Below are 20,677 nucleotides of genomic sequence, written 5' to 3' on the forward strand. Positions count from 1 at the left end.
TGCAAATAAAAAAAAAAACAAAACATTGTGTTGAACGAACACCTTGTTGCTTGTATACTTATGTCTATATCTCCGCAGAACGAAAACTGACACAGTTCAAGTTAACCGGCGCTGTCGAGCAGATGATCGGCTCGTCGCTGCCGAGGTTCCGACGTGCAGTCAGAGAACGCAGCTTCCTGGACAAAATCACGACTGTAGATGACGCAGTCGACCTCATGGTTCAAGAACAGCTGATCTTACCCGATGAAGAATATATGCTATATCACATGTATGAAACCACCGAGGGGAAGGTGGGTGCGCTCAGATGCCTCTTTGAATGCCCACAACTACCCGACGAGGCGAAGGCCAGCATATCGTTGATTCTGGCCGTGTACAACCTACACGCCTTCGGTATCTTCCCAGAACGCTGGTTGGAGACTGTAACCCCCCAAGCGGGGGCTTTGGTTGTGTAGACATGTGGTGTGTCAGCACAAGTGTGAAGCGTGGTGTTTGACTGTATTTGACAAATAAAATAACAACCATTACACATTGCAGCACAGTGTCTTTATTTTTTTTATACATGATACCAACAAGTACCTCTGCAAAACCCTTGGTACAGATACATTTCATTACGTGGTCAGACTCATACATTGGAACACGTTTCGCCCTCAGGGGTCTTGTGTTTTTGGTTTGCGCGGATCCACACTACACCACACAACACGGCGATGACGGTCAGCAACAGGATCAGGGCTGCTATTATACCAGGGCGGCCTCTAGGTTGTGGAGAGTGTGAAAAAGGAGCCGTTGTGAGCTCTGAGACTGTGAGGTTGACACGTCCCTCGGACTCTACAATCTGGCCAGTTGTTGTGTTTCTGGCTGTAAGCTCACACGTATATAGCCCTGTGTCGGCTACACTGACGTTCCTTAGAATCACAGACCAGTTTCCGTTTCCCACGGACGGCTCGAGCAGCTTCACTCGGCCTTTAAACATGTCACACTGGTAGTTGTCGTAAGAACGTAGATTTCGAAAGAAGTACAGGTAACAACTGGATACGGTTGATTTCCGCCACTCCACCAGAATTGGACTCGCTGTAGTATCCTGACAGCGAAGAACCACGTCTTGTCCACATATCGCCGTTACGTATGTGTCAGCTAAACGAGAGAAACACATTTGGTTAGTTATTCGCATAAAGGTTACAACATTACGTTCGTTCTATGTACAATGTACAATGTCTTTCATCCAGGAAACAAAACGGCGTTCAAGCGAGTTCACAAACATGCACGTCAACAATAGTGTTTTAGGAGTGACTACAAACCTTTTGAGTCAAGAGACAAAGACATTATTGGAGTGCACAACACACACAAGGACAACCAGCTTAACATGGCCATATTTCTCAGTGATCCACCGAGAATGTCCAATGCGATCATCACACGTTCTTCACAATGAGATTATACCCCAGGTCGGCTGGATAGTGTAGCCAGGTCGGCTGGAAAATGCAGCCAGGTCGGCTGGAAAGTGCAGCCAGGTCGGCTGGAAAATGCAGCCAGGTCGGCTGGAAAGTGCAGCCAGGTCGGCTGGAAAATGCAGCCAGGTCGGCTGGATAGTGTAGCCAGGTCGGCTGGATAGTGTAGCCAGGTCGGCTGGATAGTGCAGCCAGGTCGGCTGGAAAATGCAGCCAGGTCGGCTGGAAAATACAGCCAGGTCGGCTGGAAAATGCAGCCAGGTCGGCTGGATAGTGTAGCCAGGTCGGCTGGAAAATGCAGCCAGGTCGGCTGGATAGTGTAGCCAGGTCGGCTGGATAGTGTAGCCAGGTCGGCTGGATAGTGCAGCCAGGTCGGCTGGAAAGTGCAGCCAGGTCGGCTGGATAGTGTAGCCAGGTCGGCTGGAAAATGCAGCCAGGTCGGCTGGATAGTGTAGCCAGGTCGGCTGGATAGTGCAGCCAGGTCGGCTGGATAGTGCAGCCAGGTCGGCTGGAAAATGCAGCCAGGTCGGCTGGATAGTGTAGCCAGGTCGGCTGGATAGTGTAGCCAGGTCGGCTGGATAGTGCAGCCAGGTCGGCTGGAAAATGCAGCCAGGTCGGCTGGATAGTGCAGCCAGGTCGGCTGGATAGTGTAGCCAGGTCGGCTGGAAAATGCAGCCAGGTCGGCTGGATAGTGCAGCCAGGTCGGCTGGATAGTGCAGCCAGGTCGGCTGGATAGTGTAGCCAGGTCGGCTGGATAGTGTAGCCAGGTCGGCTGGAAAATGCAGCCAGGTCGGCTGGATAGTGCAGCCAGGTCGGCTGGATAGTGCAGCCAGGTCGGCTGGATAGTGCAGCCAGGTCGGCTGGATAGTGTAGCCAGGTCGGCTGGATAGTGTAGCCAGGTCGGCTGGATAGTGTAGCCAGGTCGGCTGGACCCGTGCTAATATAACCAGATCGCTTGGAGTCTGCTCAACCCCAGATACATTTAAGTTTCGTACCTTAGAGGTAACACAGTGTGTTTTCAGCTAGACTCTTTTGTAGTGCAACAAACCCAAACACCACAGTGTAGCCAGGTCGGCTGGAAAATGCAGCCAGGTCGGCTGGATAGTGTAGCCAGGTCGGCTGGATAGTGTAGCCAGGTCGGCTGGATAGTGTAGCCAGGTCGGCTGGATAGTGTAGCCAGGTCGGCTGGATCCCTGCTAATATAACCAGATCGCTTGGAGTCTGCTCAACCCCAGATACATTTAAGTTTCGTAGCTTAGAGGTAACACAGTGTGTTTTCAGCTAGACTCTTTTGTAGTGCAACAAACCCAAACACTACCACAGGCTGTTTCCCCACTTATAGCTGGCTGACAACCATGGAGTACATAACGTTGGCCATTCGATGGTGCTGGGAACCTAAAGCTCACATTAATGTGTGGTCGCCCGAGGATTCAGGTGTTAGAAAGTGGAGCCTGACAAGATGGGAAGCAGAAGCCTATCAACTGCCAACTCAACATTTGACGATAGTGTGCATGCAAATCGACACCCTGTCGGCTAATGCCATCAAGAAACAACTGCTACGCCGAGCAAAAAATCTGTGGGTAGACCCTAGTTGTGTCGTTATGACGGAGGGTTGGTTTGATACAATCCTCGACTCCTATGTAGACGCAAGCAAAACAGTGTCACATACCTACACTACACTGACGACTCCGTGCTCCGGCTCGTCGTTCTACAGACACGTGAATGACTGCAATGCCCTTGTCGCTGCTAAGGGTTGGAAGAAGGATGCCAAAACAACCGCCTGTGATTCTCACACTATCTTCCAGCTGCATTGTAAACATGTAAGGTGGTTTTTTGTGTCGTGGTGCTGTTGACCCACTGTAAGCTATGTGTGTCTACATAATAACAACAATGATGATAATGATAATAATAATAATAATAATAATAATAATAATAATAATAATAATAATAATAATAATAATAATAATAATTGCAATGTATCCCCCTGTGCAGGAGCCCCATAGCGTGACTCTTCTCGTCAAAAGCCACTCGGGCGACACTAAGTTGCTGCAAATCCGATGCGATGAACCTATGTGCATCCGAGACCTGCTGAAGAGATACGACATACATTGTGATACGGTGTGGAACGACACCATGTCCCTGTCATCCAACTCTCCCTGTATAGCCTTGACTGACCATGGCATGGACCTCATCTACACGGAGGCCACTCCAGGTATGATAACTGGCCGGTTCACAGCGGGGGCTAAGGACACGTTCGATCATCGCATGAAACACCTGAAAGTTCGCACAAAGCACCGCACCATGAAAAACAAGCCGTACTCTATACATACGACACCGCAGAATGTACCGAGAGGCGCGTCGCTCCTGGACGATGGTCTAACCCAAGAGGACTCCAACCCAACCTTACCCACCGTGTTATATTACAGCGACCCGCTGTCCACGATCGCCGATGTGCTGAGGAACGACGGTCGGTTTCTCGCTGATTGTCGACTCGCCGCATCTTACGATGACGGCCATAACGTGCACGCAGCTGATGTCGCCATTTCGGGAGAGTCGCCCATTTGTCAGTGGCAGCACAATCAGCTGTGCATTGTGGGTAAGACACTGTGTGTGTGTGTGTGTGTGTGTGTGTGTGTGTGTGTGGGTCTGTGTGTGTGTGTGTGTCTGTGTCATAGTCGCTTACAGTTGTTTCGTGTGCTCGGTAGGTACAACAACTCCCCCACCTGATGAGGATCACGTGTTCACATACCCTTACGAATGCACGGTCTGCCGAGAGGAAAGCGACGTCTACCTAGAGTGTGGCCACCTTTGTTGCCAAGCGTGCATAACCTCTTTGGGAAACAAAGAGGCCATGCTGATCACATGTCCTCTTTGCAAGCAACACGTTGGCAAAAAAACTATTACAACCGCAGGCGTAACCTCCAGGACTTGCACATCGTGTGGAAAGGACAAGTGTTGGCTGTCGGATTGCGGTCATGTGTGCTGTGTTTCTTGTGATACTACCTGTAAAGTCTGTGCCCGCTGTGTTAAAAAAGTTCTCAGAATGTACATGTAGCATTGCTTGCTTGGATGATCCGGTTATCGGTTATTGCCCACACAGAGTTGTACGTGGATCGCCGTGGAAGGTACTCACAGCAAAGAAGCCTTGGTGTACGTGTATCAGGTGATGATTTATTCAGCAATAGACCAACCATGTGTACATACAAACTGTCTGCGTGTATTTCATTCACATCAATCCAACAACAGTGTACGTGTATCAGGTGATGTTTTATTCAGCAATAGACCAACCATGTGTACATACAAACTGTCTGCGTGCATTTCATTCACATCAATCCAACAACAGTGTACGTGTATCAGGTAATGTTTTATTCAGCAATAAACCAACCATGTGTACATACAAACTGTCTGCGTGCATTTCATTCACATCAATCCAACAACAGTGTACGTGTACCACCCCCATGCTAAATAATACCGTGCTGTCCAAGCTATCGGTGTGTGTTTTTGAGCGTAGAATAAATGACACGAATAACACAATAGAGATTTACACTTTTATTGTAGACACAACACATGTATACTGCTGCGTTATATATAGCGTTATACAGTAGAGGTAAAACACAAGTGGATCAGTTGGATCATCTTCCACATCTGGTTGTTATAGGAATCCAAGTTGCATAATCGCTCCAGTTACTCCAGAACTTTCCAGGTTCACGCTGTGCTCCTCTCTTTCTATGTAGTGGCTAACACACTTAAGTCTCAATATAACAACCACTGAGAAAGACGAATCGTCCCCACGGGGGACGTGGGGTCGGCGCCTGCCGACCTGTGAGTCGGCGCCTGCCGACCTGTGAGTCGGCGCTTGCCGACCTGTGGGTTCGACGCCACCGACCTGTGAGTCGGCGCTTCCCGACCTGTGGGTCGGAGCTTGCCGACCTGTGAGTCGGAGCTTGCCGACCTGTGAGTCGGCGCCTGCCGACCTGTGGGTCGGAGCTTGCCGACCTGTGGGTCGGCGCCTGCCGACCTGTGGGTCGGAGCTTGCCGACCTGTGAGTCGGCGCTTGCCGACCTGTGAGTCGGCGCCTGCCGACCTGTGGGTCGGAGCTTGCCGACCTGTGAGTCGGCGCCTGCCGACCTGTGGGTCGGAGCTTGCCGACCTGTGAGTCGGCGCTTCCCGACCTGTGGGTCGGCGCTTCCCGACCTGTGGGTCGGCGCTTGCCGACCTGTGGTTTCACTGTCTTTTATTTCGCAGCGTGGTTTCTAAATTCACACATACATTATATTAATGGCTCGGACACAGCAATTCAAACAGCACTAAATACAATCCCTGCTAGCACATCATATAGTCACAAAACGCAATTGAGCTGTGATACGTTCATTCAGAGTGCTTAGGTGGACCGACCAAAAGGACCTATAGATAGAGCAGGCAACTGAAGCGACCATGTCTTTGAATATCGCAAACCGTAAGCGCGCAAACGCGCAGCCCGTGGACGACATGACCGGGAGTCTGTTGCCACCCAAGAAAAAGTGGCGAAGAGCGACGTTGGGCAGACGGGATTGGGACACTGGAAATGCCTTTACTATCACTTACGATGTCACGAGAGGTCTCCCCTGTGTGACTTTCATGAGTACATGGCCAACCGTGAAGTCTGACCATAAGGTTCTACTCACGGTTGACAGCGCTGGTGAGCAGCTGTTTGCCGATAAAGTGGTCATCCCGCTCAGGGTCTTTCTGGATTTACTGCATATGCATCTCACGCATAATGAAGACAAATATCTGTACTTGTACACCGATGCCTTTCCTAGTACGGAAAACCCCGACGAAGTTGTAAAGAACATGCCTGCTGCTATATATAAAGATGCAGGTTGTTACCACACGGTGGTAATAAATGGTCCTGCTGAGGACGACGAGGAGGATGAGGAGGAGGATGAGCACGACGATGAGGAGGAAGAAGACCCCGACGGCAACATCGCCGATCGCATACGCATGCCTCAGGATGAAGAGGGGAATTACAACAACTGGCCCAAGATCCCCGAAGTGTCAAAGGAACACTTAAGATACACCGGTGTTCCAGGCGTATGTTGCACTATAGTCAGACAACCTAAAGGTCCACTCTTTCTCACCACCAGTCGCTGGCACATTCGAACCGAGGATGGAGAGAAAACAACCATGATGCCCGGGGACTGCGAGGAGACCGAGTATGTGTTTCCGTTATGCCACACGGAACAACTACCTGGGCTGGTGGCTGTTGTTCACAAGTGGTTGGAAACAGACTACCAGAAACTGGGCCTATTAGTCACATGCAACGTGCCGAGCCACATGACGCTAATACCCACGCCCATTGAAGCGCTGGATTATCAGTATACCCTCGCCAGCATGGACCAGTACTGGCCCCTTCTCTCCAACCCAAAGGATATGTGGCACACCTCGTACGAGGATACAGTTGTGTCCGTGGAACCACAGTACGGTATATGCCGAAACGCAATGATCGAGTGTCCTCACAGCAAGAGACATTGTCCCAACAAGAAGCGTCCGCGTCCTTGAACATAGGAGATATTGAAATGCGATGCCGGTGTCGGCAACAATAAGAGCTGTGTATTAGGAATACTCATCACCGCTTCAATGTTTACGCTGTTTTTCTGTATGTAAAAATAAAATAAAACACATTCAACTCTACACTGTTTCTTTGTGTTACCTTGTCATACGCGCGGTCTAAGTTTATTATATATATATGTCAAAGCGTTCTTTCTGAAAACACACAGACACACACACGGCTAACACACTTAAGTCTCAATATAAACAACCACTGAGAAAGACGAATCATCCCCACGGGGGACGTGGGGTCGGCGCCTGCCGACCTGTGGGTCGGCGCTTCCCGACCTGTGAGTCGGCGCCTGCCGACCTGTGGGTCGGCGCTTCCCGACCTGTGAGTCGGCGCCTGCCGACCTGTGAGTCGGCGCCTGCCGACCTGTGGGTCGGCGCTTCCCGACCTGTGGGTCGGCGCTTGCCGACCTGTGGTTTCACTGTCTTTTATTTCGTAGCGTGGTTTCTAAATACACACATACACTATATTAATTGCTCGGACACAGCAATTCAAGCAGCACTAAATACAATCCCTGCTAGCACATCATATAGTCACAAAAACGCAATTGAGCTGTGATATGTTCATTCAGAGTGCTTAGGTGGACCAAAAGGACCTATAGATCGAGCAGGCTACTGAAGCGACCATGTCTTTGAATATGGCAAACCGTAAGCGCGCAAATGCACAGCCCGTGGACGACATGACCGGGGGCCCGTTGCCGCCCAAGAAAACCTTGCGAACAGCAACGTTAGGTCAACGGGATTGGGACACGGGAAACGCCTTTACTATCAATTATGATGTCACACACGATCTTCCTTGTGTGGTGCTGGTGAGTACACATCCAACAGTGAAGCCAGGACAGAAAGTTAAGCTTACGGATAATACCCAGAACAACCAAGTGTTCGCCGACCGAATAGTCATTCCGCTCAGGGTCTTTCTGGATTTAGTGCACATGGTTCTCACGCACAATGAAGATAAATACCAGGACCTTTACTCGGATGTGTTTCCTAGCAAAGAGGACCCCGGAGAAGTGGTAAAGGGTATGCCTGCTGCTTTGTGTGCAGATGCAGGGTGTTACCACACGTTGCTGGTATTCGAGGACGGTGATACTGCTGCCCCCAAGCTTCAGGATGCCACCGGTAACAATAACACATCGCCTAAGATCCCAGAAGTGTCCAAGGAGCACTTACGGTTCACTGGGACTCCAGGTATAGATTGTACCATAGTCAGACAACCCGAAGGTCCAATCTTTATTTCTACCAGTGGCTGGGGCATCGAAACTGACGACGGAGAGAAGACAACCGTGATGGCCACAGAGTATGTTGAGCTGGAGTATGTGTTTCCGTTATGCCACACGGAACAACTACCTGGGCTGGTGGCTGTTGTTCACAAGTGGTTGGAAACAGACTACCAGAAACTGGGCCTATTAGTCACATGCAACGTGCCGAGCAACATGACGCTAATACCCACGCCCATTGAAGCGCTGGGTTATCGGTATACCCTCGCCAGCATGGACCAGTACTGGCCCCTTCTCTCCAACCCAAAGGATATGTGGCACACCTCGTACGAGGATACAGTTGTGTCCGTGGAACCACAGTACGGTATATGCCGAAACGCAATGATCGAGTGTCCTCACAGCAAGAGACATTGTCCGCGTCCTTGAACATAGGAGATATTGAAATGAAATGCGATGCCGGTGTCGGCAACAATAAGAGCTGTGTATTAGGAATACTCATCACCGCTTCAATGTTTACACTGTTTTTTTTCTGTATCTAAAAAATGAAATAAAACACATTCAACTCTACACTGTTTCTTTGTGTTACCTTGTCATACGAGCGGTCTAAGTTTATTATATATATGTCAAAGCGTTCTTTCTGAAAACACACACACACACACACACACACACACACACACACACACACACACACACACACACGGATATCTATCTGCACATACAACAGAGATTACCACCAGACCGCACTAGAGGTTCGACATGGCGACATTAAAACGCACCATCGACGACGAGGTGCCCTCATCGGTTATCGCAGCTCCGAAACGACAGAAAACACAGCAAGATCCCCCGGAGACCGTCGACCGGCACCCGTGGGTATATGTCGATATAGGACCGAGGGAGTGGAAGATCGGACATTCTTTCACCGTTCAGTACATCACACCGACAATTGGTGTGCCGTGTCTGAAATTCACCTCCCTCACGGAGTCCGTCTCGGAGAGTTGGCCTTGCAAAGTGCACGCCGAGGCGCCCCTGGGGTATTTTGCAAAAGTGCTATGCATGCCCCTGAGAGGTGTGTTGGATTTACTACATGTGCTCCTAACAGGGAATATAGAGTTGGTCGACTGCGTTGGTTACGACGCCGCTTTCCCTAAACCCGATATGCACAGTGACGGATGTTACTTTAACCTAGCGGCAATTGCCTGTAGGTTAACTGGTATGATGGTCCCGGAGCACATGAACATCTCGGCGAGACACGGCAATATCTCACGGAGTGTAACCGGATACTGGGGCGTGTACAAGCAACCTAAAGGCCCGGTGTTCATCAGCAGTGACACATGGGTTGACCGGGAGGACGAGTCGCTAGAGTACGGGGAGAATGCTGCAATCGAAGATCCAGTGCTAAAGCCGCTCGTGGGTGACGCTCAGGCCTGCGAAGACTCTGGGTTTTTTGAGGAAGACCGTTGTGAACTGATAGCCGAGCGCGACTGCGATCTTGAATGCGGCGATGCAGACCGTTGTGGCATGCAGTACGACGAAGAAGACGACAGTGACATACGGTACGACGAAGAAGACGACAGTGGCATACAGTACGGTGAAGAAGAAGAAGAAGAAGAAGTAGAGGACTATGACATTCAGTCCGATGACACAGGGGACGACGATCCCACCGATGAGTCTGTGTTTCCCTTGTGTCACAGCGAGCAACTACCAACACTGATAACCGTTATACACACGTGGTTGGAAGACATGGACCACAAAGCGCAAGGTCTTGTGGTGCGCTGTAAAGTACCTGATCGTATAACACTCGTTCCACAGCCCACAAAGGAAGCTGGTTACGAATACACACAGTTCAATTGTGCTGTACACTGGGTACATTTGACGGACGACGAAGTTGCGGCCATGAATACGGTCACCTACAGCGGTATATGACAGAGCAACGGCTCACTTGTAAAATGTGATGTTGATGACGATGATGATGATGATGATAATGATGATGATTTCAATTTACTTGCTTGGCCATACTAGTGTTCACTTAACAGTGTTTCAGTGTCTTTTTTGTGTGTGTAATTGGGTAACCGGATAAATAAAGAGAATGTGTGCAACATCGCATCGTCTCCTATCTCCTGCTTGCTAATATCATTCAATGTAATAACTGCTAGAATCACAGACACATAAACAAAAAACTTGGGCAGAAATCAGAGTTGACATTAAAGTTTATTGGGGTTTGCTGTTGCCGTCGACGGCATACACAATTTTGTAGCATACATTCAGAAAAAGCAAGCTGTCAAATACAGTCAGACTAGATCACCAGCATCGTACGCCACAGGCGAGATGCGGGCGCTGTGTAACGAGGATCGTTGGTGTCACACCAGAGCATGCATTCTTCGTGCTGTAACTGGGCACGATACACATCGCCCAGAGCGGGTAGTTTGCCCAAATGACCCTCTATGACATTGTCAAACTCCTCCGGGTGTTTACGGATCAGTTGCACCCTGCTATCCTCGAACTCCCGGTCCTCGTACAGTCGTGTCACATCGTACGCCGCGGTCTTCGTGACGCCTCGGGGTAACCAGCTGCGACCAAAGTAGTCCTTGTAGGCTCGCCACAAGGTCTCCACGAAACGCTCCGCGTCGACCTCGGTCTTGTCGGCATCTGCCAGCATCACGTGGAGCCGCCAACAGCTATTGGGGACCTCGGTCCACCTGCATATACCACCGGCCCCAATCCGGAGTGCAGCTGATGCGATTGTTCATCCAGAACTCCGCCATGTGGAACCCGAGCAGGCTCTCGGTGTTCAAATCGGCCACGTCCAAAACGTAGTCAATGTAATGACCTCCTTGGCAAAAGCGTAGCTCCTCACCCGTGAATTTCTCTCTGATCTCGGTGTGTAAAACGTGTAATGCCATTATGTCGTCTGACCCTTTGTTTGTGAATCGAGATACGGCGTCCACCTTTCCAGGCCATACGGCCTCCGTGTGGGAGAGTGGTAATGTGGTAAGCTGAGGGCATTGTGTTCTGGTGGATCGAATGGATCTGTGAGTCTCCTTTCTAAACAAGTTGAGCTTTTATAGTATCTGACAGCCCAGGTGTGTGTCGGTAGCCTTCCGATGGTGCGTACGTCTCCCGTGTCACCGCCGGATTTCAAATGTGTTGTTTATGTTTCCTGCGAGGTATATATTACACAGACACTGTCACCACACACATCGCACTACATGCATACCGTCGTTACAATGCCAGGTACTCATCGACTCACCGTACGCCATCCCAGGGTGGCGTTCCCCGACTCTAAGATCGACAAACTCTCTAGACTCTACAGCCCCAGGCTAGACAAAATTATGAAAAGGCACGTGCTCTCGAGCTCAATGACGACCAAGATGACCGCGGACGAGAAGCCTAAACTGCACACGTTACTGCCGTATATAAAGCTTTTGGAGGTGGAAGACCTGGGTGCGCTGAGCACGGACGGGTTTCAGCTGTGTCAGTTTTGGTCGAGATATTACACGAACAGGGATTACGTGTGCTGGCCGTGGTACGTGCAAGTGGATCGCACCGCTGACTTAGGGTGGACGTTGACCCTTTTGATGGAAGACGACACGATGGATATAGAGCGCTTCACTGAGCAGTTGTGGAAAGCTTACAAAGAATACTTCACGCTCAGCTGGATACCAGGAGAGGCAGATCGACACACCGACTGCCGGTTTGAAGACAACCGCTGGAAACTCGTAAGCGCGGCGATCGACAAAGACCTACGGGAGTTGGTGGATGACCGCTTTAGTGTGGTGCCTCGTTTAGGTGATGTTTTCCGTGAGACGGAATCGCAGCAAGCTACTTGCCTGCTGTGGTGTGACACCAACCAAGACGCCTTGAAGTGGAACACCTTTTTGTTTTGGTATCCAGAACGCCAGAGATAAAATGGGATTCAGTGAGGCGTGTCCACAATTGAGCTGTGCTGTGTGTAACATACCGGCTACGGTGCTTGTGGAAGCGATGATAAACCTACTAAGAATGTCCTTTGTGTAACATGCAGTGTACCTACATGACTTGTGAACATAAACATCGGACCACACTAATAAAAAGAAACCACACAAACCCTGTGTGTGTCACCTTGATTTTATTTGCTGTTGCCAACATTCACATTCACAATAACATCGGGAGCGACACATATACATTTCACTGGTTACGGTGCGCAGTCTACGAGTCTGTAGCTCGAAACACTTTATAGCCTTTCCATTCGTCCGTCAGTCCGTATATGTGCATGTTATGTGACATGAGTATCAGGCCAATACTGTGCTTTGTAGCAACTGGTATGTCTGGATCACTAAGCATCTTGCGAATTGTGTTTTCCTGACACGACATCTTGGTTGCGAGAACAAGCTCTTCGTATTCCTCGGTCAGGATCACGCCTTCTGCCCACATGTCCTCAACGGCGTCCTGGATTGTGGTGACTCTGGATAACAACTGGTGTAGTTCCATGTCCTCCATTAGTTCGGCGCCGTTGAGTCCCTTCCCTTTCCACCCCAAGGCAAGCATCGCTGCAGGGGTCAAGGTGTGAGTGGTTTTGGTTCGCTCTAGTGAAAAACAAAACAAAACAAAAATAAAACGTAAGACATGATACAAAATGAAACACATACGACACCAACAGACCGTCTCCAGTTTCTTTAAGTTGTGCGTTTGTCAATGGTACCTAGGGGGCCTTTCGGGCCGTTTTCTTCTAGCCAGGCGTATAAATGCTTGCAGTGAGTCCGTACTATACGAAGCAACGCCTCGGCGTGCTCATCGTTGTCCAGACAGTAGTCCACGAGTGTCCGGATTCGCCTCATGGCGTTCGGGGTCTCGAGGGCCATGAATAGCTCGGTGTCCGGGTAACGATAAAAGAACTCCTTGTATATTACAGGTTCATAGCACCAGCAACCTTCGATGATGTCGTGCCTGTACGATTGCAGTTTGTACACGCTCATTGTCATCAACCCGAATGTGGATACGCTTTAGAATGCTAGGTTTGCTATGTTATTACATGCGGGGTCCTATGCTTCTAGCAAGGCATACAAATGCATGCAGTGAGTCTGTAGTATACTAAGCAACGCCTCGGCACGCTCATCGTTGTCAAGACAGTAATCCACAAGTACCCGGATTCGCGTTACGGGGTCCGTGGTCTCGAGGGACCTGGATAGCTCGGTGTCCGGGTAACGACGAATGAACTCCTTGTATATTACAGGTTCAAAGCAGCAACTGTCGATGATGCTGTGCCTGTGCGCTTGCAGTTTGTCCACGCTCATTGCTACCAACCCAAATGTGGATACGCTTTAGAATGCTAGGTTTGCTCTATTATTGCGCGGTGTACTTATGGGAGAGCAGTTGTCAGTTGGACACTCTCGTGGCTATGTCGGCTGCTCCGTGCTGCAGGTCGGGAGCTTTGGAACTGCAGGTCGGGAGTTTTGGAACTGCAGGTCGGGAACGTTGGAACTACAGGTCGGGAACGTTGGAACTGCAGGTCGGGGGCTTTGGAACTGCAGGTCGGGAGCGTTGGAACTGCAGGTCGGGAACGTTGGAACTACAGGTCGGGAACGTTGGAACTGCAGGTCGGGGGCTTTGGAACTGCAGGTCGGGGGCTTTGGAACTGCAGGTCGGGGGCTTTGGAACTGCAGGTCGGGAGCTTTGGAACTGCAGGTCGGCTGGCTCCTGCGTCTAGGTCGGCCACTGTGTGGATCTGGTTATAACCCCTTTCATTGTCGGATAAAGCTGTCCTAAAGTTGTACGAGTAATCGAGAACAGCTATTGATATAGTCATCCCATTACCACTCACGTATAAACACTCCTATCGCCACATAAGGTACCGTTATGGCTGTGGAACGACTGAAGTCGTGGCAACATGACATTGCAGAGCGGTGCGTTTACCTAACCGAAAGTATTTTCGAAAGATACACGAGGGAGCTCCCAGACACACCAGATATGACGGATATACCAAACTACGTGCATCGCCTCCAAGCCCTAGTCGAATACTGCATGGAGGATGAGGTCCGAGCCAAAGTGTTACTGTCATTGGTCGGTCACATTGATCCCCGCCTGTACCAGGACTTGGCGGAACGGGGACCAAGGGGGAAGACAGGTACTGTACTTCTTTTCGAAGTACCATCGTGTCCGGCAAAACACTTTTTTTTTTTTTTGCTCGTATACTCATGTGTATATCTCCGCAGAACGAAAACTGACACAATTGAAGTTAACCGACGCTGCAGAGCGCATGATCGGCTCGACGTTGCCGAGCTTCCGGCGTGCAGTCAGAGAAGGCAGCTTCCTGGACAAAATCACGACTGTTGACGACGCAGTCGAGATCATGGTTGAGGAACGGCTGATCTTACCCGATGAACAATATATGCTATATCACATATATAAAACCACCGCGGGGAAGGTGCGTGCACTCAGATACCTCTTTGGATGCCCCACGGTACCCGACGACACCAAGGCCAGCATCTCGCTGATTCTGGCCGTGTACAACCTGGACGTCTTTGGCATCTTCACCGACGACCCTTATAGCTTGTTGGAGATTGTGTCTATTCCCTCAGTGGGGGCTTCGGTTGTGTAGACATGAGGTTTAACATTATGACTGTGTATAAAGAGTGATGTGTGATTACCTGTATTTCACAATAAACAAAAACACCATTATACATTTCTGTGCAGCGTCTTTATTTTGATACATGATACCAACGAGTACCTCGGCGTAAACCTTGGTACAGTCCCTGGGTATGCTGATATGGTGCACGGCCGGCAGAGGCCGCCCTTACATCCCACGGTATGTTGACTGAATGTACACACTAACACAACGTACACAGAAGAAGGGACTAATGCAAGTGTGTATCAGCAACGCCGCGGAATGACAAATATGTGACATCTTACCATGTTTCCTATGTACTACGATTGCCGCTTTGTACATTGTGTCACAATAAACATGAATCACAAGAAACGTGTAACTTTCTATGTCATAGATTGGCCATTGCTTCGCAGATAACACTTCTCTCGGTGACAGAGGCCCGCCAGATCCCATTTCGTACTACTTCTGTTTGATTTGTAATATAAATAAATTACTTTAGACGTCTTTGATTTCAATGTTTTTATTGTTTTATATTGGTTACACATTGGTTACACATTGGTTACACATTTGGTTACACATTTGGTTACACTGGGTTTAAGGGCGCCAGGTGTGCTTCTTGTAGATAGCTTCAGTGTTAAACAGAGTGTGTCCGGTTTCAGCTGTGTACCAGACGGAAACTTCAATTTCCATACGAACATCAGTAATGTCGACGGCTAGTGTACTCATAAGACGATCGCATTCATCGTTGATGTCCACGGTAAGTCCAGTTGCGGGGCCATTGATGGAATGTAGATCACTCCAATCCCCTAGGACAGATCTGATGCGGTATTTATAAGTGACATCCTTGCCGTCGATTAAACGCTCGTGAGATCGGGCTTCGAAAACACAAGTTCCAATTTCACAGCTGACGGTGGGGGCATCAGTTACAATTGCACAAGAAGGCTTGAACACGCCGCTGTATTTCACTCCTTCGCAGTCTATCTCAACATTGTACTTTTGAAAACTTTGAAAAACGTATGTTGAGCCATCATCGGGATAGAAAACAGAGCGTGTAGTAGAGCGTTCCATTAGTCCCACAAAGGTATAGTTTAAACGTCTGGATTTGTATTTAAAATAAAATACACAACGAGCGTCGGTGTCTCTTTTGTACTCACACCTGATTTGGTTATTGTAATCGGTGTTGCAGTGGAGGTTTTCAGGCATTTCAGCTTCCGACCACCCGACGCAAGCTAAAGAGCTGGCACACAGCGCGGCAATTAGAGTGATAAAGGTCAACATGGTCTTCACTGAATGGTTGGTCAATGCAGTAGTTAATTTCTCTCTGGAGAAGTATCATTAATATAGAGAATTGGTGGGGGTGAGGATATGAATAAGGTGCGGTTGAAATGACGTTAACAAATGGGGAAACATATGTTGTTGTCGAGCTCCCCCGTCTGGTGGTTACATTGGTTTGATTTTTATTTATTGAGAAGTCGAGATCAGTCGATATTTAAATAAAAACCAAAAACCTCAGACTCGTCTTGGTTCTGTATTTTTATTGCCGCTACGGCGAATACACTTGGTGATTGAACTCTGTTTTTTTTTTGTACCGTCTGCATTGACTCATTACAAACCAATATTATACGACGTATCATCCGATCACAGTCTGTGGTTTCACCATGAATGTGTTTGACCACAGCGAGACAGATGCTCTCTTCCAGTTCTCCCACATATCGCACTCCACCCTGGAGCACTTGAAAAACGTGTACTCAAGCTTGGCAATTTGCATGTGTCTGGCCGCTGTCGGCTTCTACGTCTACATCTATCTGGTCCCACTCCTGGTTACAGTGAGTGCGGTGTCCCCCCTCGCAGTCCTGGGGTTGTTGATCTGTCTTGCGGTGGCTACCCTCACGTCACTGGGGTTGTTTATCTGGTTTGTCATGACCCCCTATAACCCTGAGACAGAAAGGAAAAGACTGGCTATCCTCAAAGGATTTGCCTTGCTCACAGGTTTTAGCCTTGGACCCATACTGGACAGTGTCTTCGCCGTCGATCCGAATATCATCGTGACCGCCTTCGTGGGAACCTCTGTGATTTTCATCTGCTTCACTCTCAGCGCCTTGTGCGACACACACAGGAGCCACCTGTTCCTCCGTGGCACACTCATGTCCGGCTGTTCTATTCTGTTCCTGGTGTCTCTGACGAACGTGTTCTTCGGATCTACGCTTCTGTTTGAGGCGAACACATACCTGGGACCGCTCGTCATGTGCGGATTTGTCCTGTTTAATACTCAGCGCATTATCGAGAAAGCGGAGAACGGGGACAAGGACTACATCTGGCACTGTGTGACCTTGTTTGTGGATTTCATTAGCGTTTTTAGGAGACTGCTGATCATCCTTTCCACGAAGGAGAAGAACAAGAAGACGTTCTCCGAACGTATTGTGTGCAACATGATAACAACCGATGTGTGAAATGAGTGCGTGTATGCCGTATTATTACATTGCCTAAAAGAACACAAATGCTGCATGCTTCTGTTCATGATTGTTTTATTGTTGACAATAAACAAAGACTGCAACATTGTATGTGGGTTGTTTGTACGCTCGGTGAACAAGGTTATGCTAGAGAGGAGGTTAATGCAGAGCGCCGCGTCTCGCTTTAGCCGGCGTTCTGAGGACTTTGCGATTCCTCAGCTGCAATACGTTGATGTCGTCGGGTTCAGCGGGCGTTCTGAGGACTTTGCGATTCCTCAGCTGCAATACGTTGATGTCGTCGGGTTCAGCGACGACGGCTGGCTTGTCAGCAGTAACGGTGCTCTGAGAGGCAGCTTGGTTCAGCTGCAATGCGTTGGTGTCGTCGGGCTCGGCGATGGCCGGGTCGCCTGCGGCGCCCGTGCTCCGGGAGGCAGCTTGATTCTCAGCATTGTCGGCCGAATCGGAGGCCATTAGCTCTGCGCCCAGAGCGTATAGGCAGATATAGCCCGTTACCTCCGCCATGATATTCCAGACCGGGTCGATGTCCACAACGCCTCGTCTCAAGACGCGAGCGGTCTCGCTGGGACACTTAGCAGTAGGCTCGACCTTGACTCTCACCGTGAAGTCGTGGTCCATTTCAAGAGTGAACCACATTTCGTAATCGTCCTCGGACATGCCCACATTGTTGTCATGGCCTGCGCATTTGGGATCGCCCGAAGCCTCGTGTAACTTGTCCACAAACCTTGCTATTGTCCTGGCGGTGACATACAAATCCTTGACGTAATCGGCGTGGTCGACGGGGTGTTCGTGCACGTGACGGAGCATAGCCAGACACCAGCTGTTGTTCCCCGTAGCACTCAGCGAGTGTCTATACAGAGACATGTTAGACATCATGACCTTGAATGTTAAAGTAAATGGCTCGACCGTCTTGGCGAACTCTGCAAACGTGTCCAAGTAGACCTGCCGTTTTGCGGTAGAAGTCGCAGACGATTGCGCACCGTCCAAGAGCACTAGCTGGGCGGTCGGGTTCATCTCGGTGTATTTGTATTATGTTGCTATCCTCTGCAAAGTTCCTACGTCTTGGGTGACGGTGTGACTTGTTCGAATGCCGGTGAACATAGAAGCAGGGGTTCGGTTTTATGTATTCTGTTTAACCATCGGGTAGTTGTAGGGGTAGGGGTAGGTGGGGGTGGTTTACGGATTGGCTGTGCGTGCAGGCACTCCAACTTGCGACTCTCGTTTCTGTTTATGCTGCAAACAAGCGGTGAAAAGGAACGTTATCACATATGAACGGCCCATAATATAATCATTCTACCAATATGTTTTTTTTTTTTGTTTTGCACATCGGACCAACTCACGAGATGTTCAGCGTGTGCGCCTACAGTAGCTCACCTTTCCCAGCACGATAATATCCGCTTGCCTCTAACCCCCCCCTCAGTGGACATGCACAACAGCTGGGCAGAATGGTCAGGGTTTTATCCTGGTGACGCTGAGGCAAGAAACGTATAATATCATGTGGAGCGGTCGTACAGGACAAGGTGTCTCTTACACTTTGTCTTTTAACTACCAGCAGACATGCAGCAGACATGCATCACACAGTGGCGAGCGATAGAGCACGTGGAAACAATGTTTCTTCAAGAGAGGATACATGCAGCAACCCAGGACAGAGCACCTTAGATGGTGGACATAACATGGGGAAAACACCGCGTATTAGATACACACGTGCACCGAGCGTATCTCGGTGCAAAGCGCGTGTCTTACCCAGAAAATGGCAGAAGTCTAAAAATTAACAGTGCCGGGGAGTCTGTGTCACACATTGATTGTCATGATGATTATCAGTGGTGATGAGAGTTAGGCAAAAAGGATACAAGCGACAGCTACGTTTGTGATTCTCGAGTCCCAGGGAGGGGTTTCGTACATTACAACGCGCACATAGTTGCAAAAGAGCCCTCTCTACAGACTCCGTGCATATACGCGGACTTGACATGGATTGGTACGACGGGGTGCATTTGAAAGACAGGACTTTTACGGCGCACGAAAGGGACTCACTCGAACGGCACGCTCGTGTGTCGAGTGTAAAAACTAAAAATGGAGAGACGATGGGAGTAAAAGGAACCGTTGTCAAGAGGCCAATGGACTTGAAGTTAACACATTATCATCACATGAATGCCTTGGTGGCTTTACTCTCCTGTCACACGGACCAGAGTTGCGAGTCTATCATTTGTTACCCCGGACGAGAAATACGGAGCGGTAACCCAAAATGACACGGAAGACCACACGTGTACCAACTGTACCTCCATCGTCATTCCTGTCAGATACACGCAGAGGGAACTGCTGATGTAAAAGAACAACAACTTGCCGTTTTACGAGAAGACAAGACTAAGAACTTCTTTGAACGATTTGATGTGTCACCGTGACTTTTTGTGCCGCTGAATAGTAGTAATAATGCGATGAATCTTAATGTCCTTTCCTTTTGTCTTTGCGCGGTGTTAGATAAAATTCGAACATATTGCTTGATGTTGTCAACTGCTATGCCTGAGTTCCAGTGTCTGTGACATTTTCACATTTCACGAGTACTTGTCTGTCTGACATGAAAGACCCCAATAAACGTTATGGCTTTCTCCACTTTGGCGATGTTGGTGCTTTTTGTTTTCTTTTACAACTTTACAACAGTGACAAATGTTGAACTATGCCTGAGTTCCAGTGTGTGTGTGTGTGTGTGTGTGTGTGTGTGTGTGTGTGTGTGTGTGTGTGTGTGTGTGTGTGTGTGTGTGTGTGACATTTTCAGATTCCATGACAACTTTTCTGTCTGACATGAAAGACTTCAATGAACTTTACGGCTTTCTCGACTTTCGCGGAGTTGGTGCTATTTGTTCATAGAACTCTACGCCAGCGAAAATGTTCAACTTGCGATTCATACATTTTAGATATACTCAATGTCCAAACCTAAAGGCCTCTGGGTGTGATTTATTTTTATTATTATTATTATTATTGTGATTGTGCGGCTTTACGCAGCGCATGTCGGTCGAGGCCTTTCGTCACCATTACCAACATCGAAACCGAGAATGTCCGTAAGGCGAAGTCGAGCTTTATGCGGGCCGCCAGGACAGCGGGAAGACTCGAGCGAGAAGAGCGATCGGTGTCACACGCGGGTAATCAACAGCCTGAAACGTGAACTGCTAGAGCTTCAAAACACCTTGGAGTTGGAGCGTACGCAACGCCGGGAGCGAGATGCGCGCGAGTCCGAGTCAACGTCAAACAGACCCAATGTGCCGCACCAATCCCACCGACTGGCAGCCGACCTTGAATTGTGTAAGAAGGAACTAGCGGCAACCAGGCAAGCTTTAGACGAGGCGTGCGAAGAACGGGAGGCCCTTAGGGTCCAACTGTCGA

At 49.3% G+C, this 20,677-nt stretch overlaps 1 protein-coding gene and 1 pseudogene across 1 annotated transcript; one reads left to right on the plus strand and one right to left on the minus strand.

The window, feature by feature from the left end:
• Positions 1-622: 622 nt before the first annotated feature.
• Positions 623-1,320, minus strand: LOC146644393 (myelin-oligodendrocyte glycoprotein-like). The gene is made up of 2 exons (XM_085395428.1): positions 1,296-1,320; positions 623-1,131 (listed from the first exon to the last, which is right to left on the minus strand). Exons 1-2 carry the CDS (start codon positions 1,318-1,320, stop codon positions 623-625), a joined length of 534 nt encoding a protein of 177 aa, XP_085251554.1.
• A 15,172-nt stretch (positions 1,321-16,492) lies between these two features.
• LOC146644394 (putative Bax inhibitor 1 pseudogene) lies at positions 16,493-17,284 on the plus strand (annotated as a pseudogene).
• The last annotated feature ends 3,393 nt before the right edge of the window (positions 17,285-20,677 follow it).

The sequence above is a fragment of the Rhamphochromis longiceps genome, linkage group LG22 (genome assembly GCF_057381845.1).
Source record: "Rhamphochromis longiceps isolate RC_006_pf linkage group LG22, R_longiceps_female_GT1.1, whole genome shotgun sequence".
Classification (NCBI taxonomy): domain Eukaryota; kingdom Metazoa; phylum Chordata; class Actinopteri; order Cichliformes; family Cichlidae; genus Rhamphochromis; species Rhamphochromis longiceps.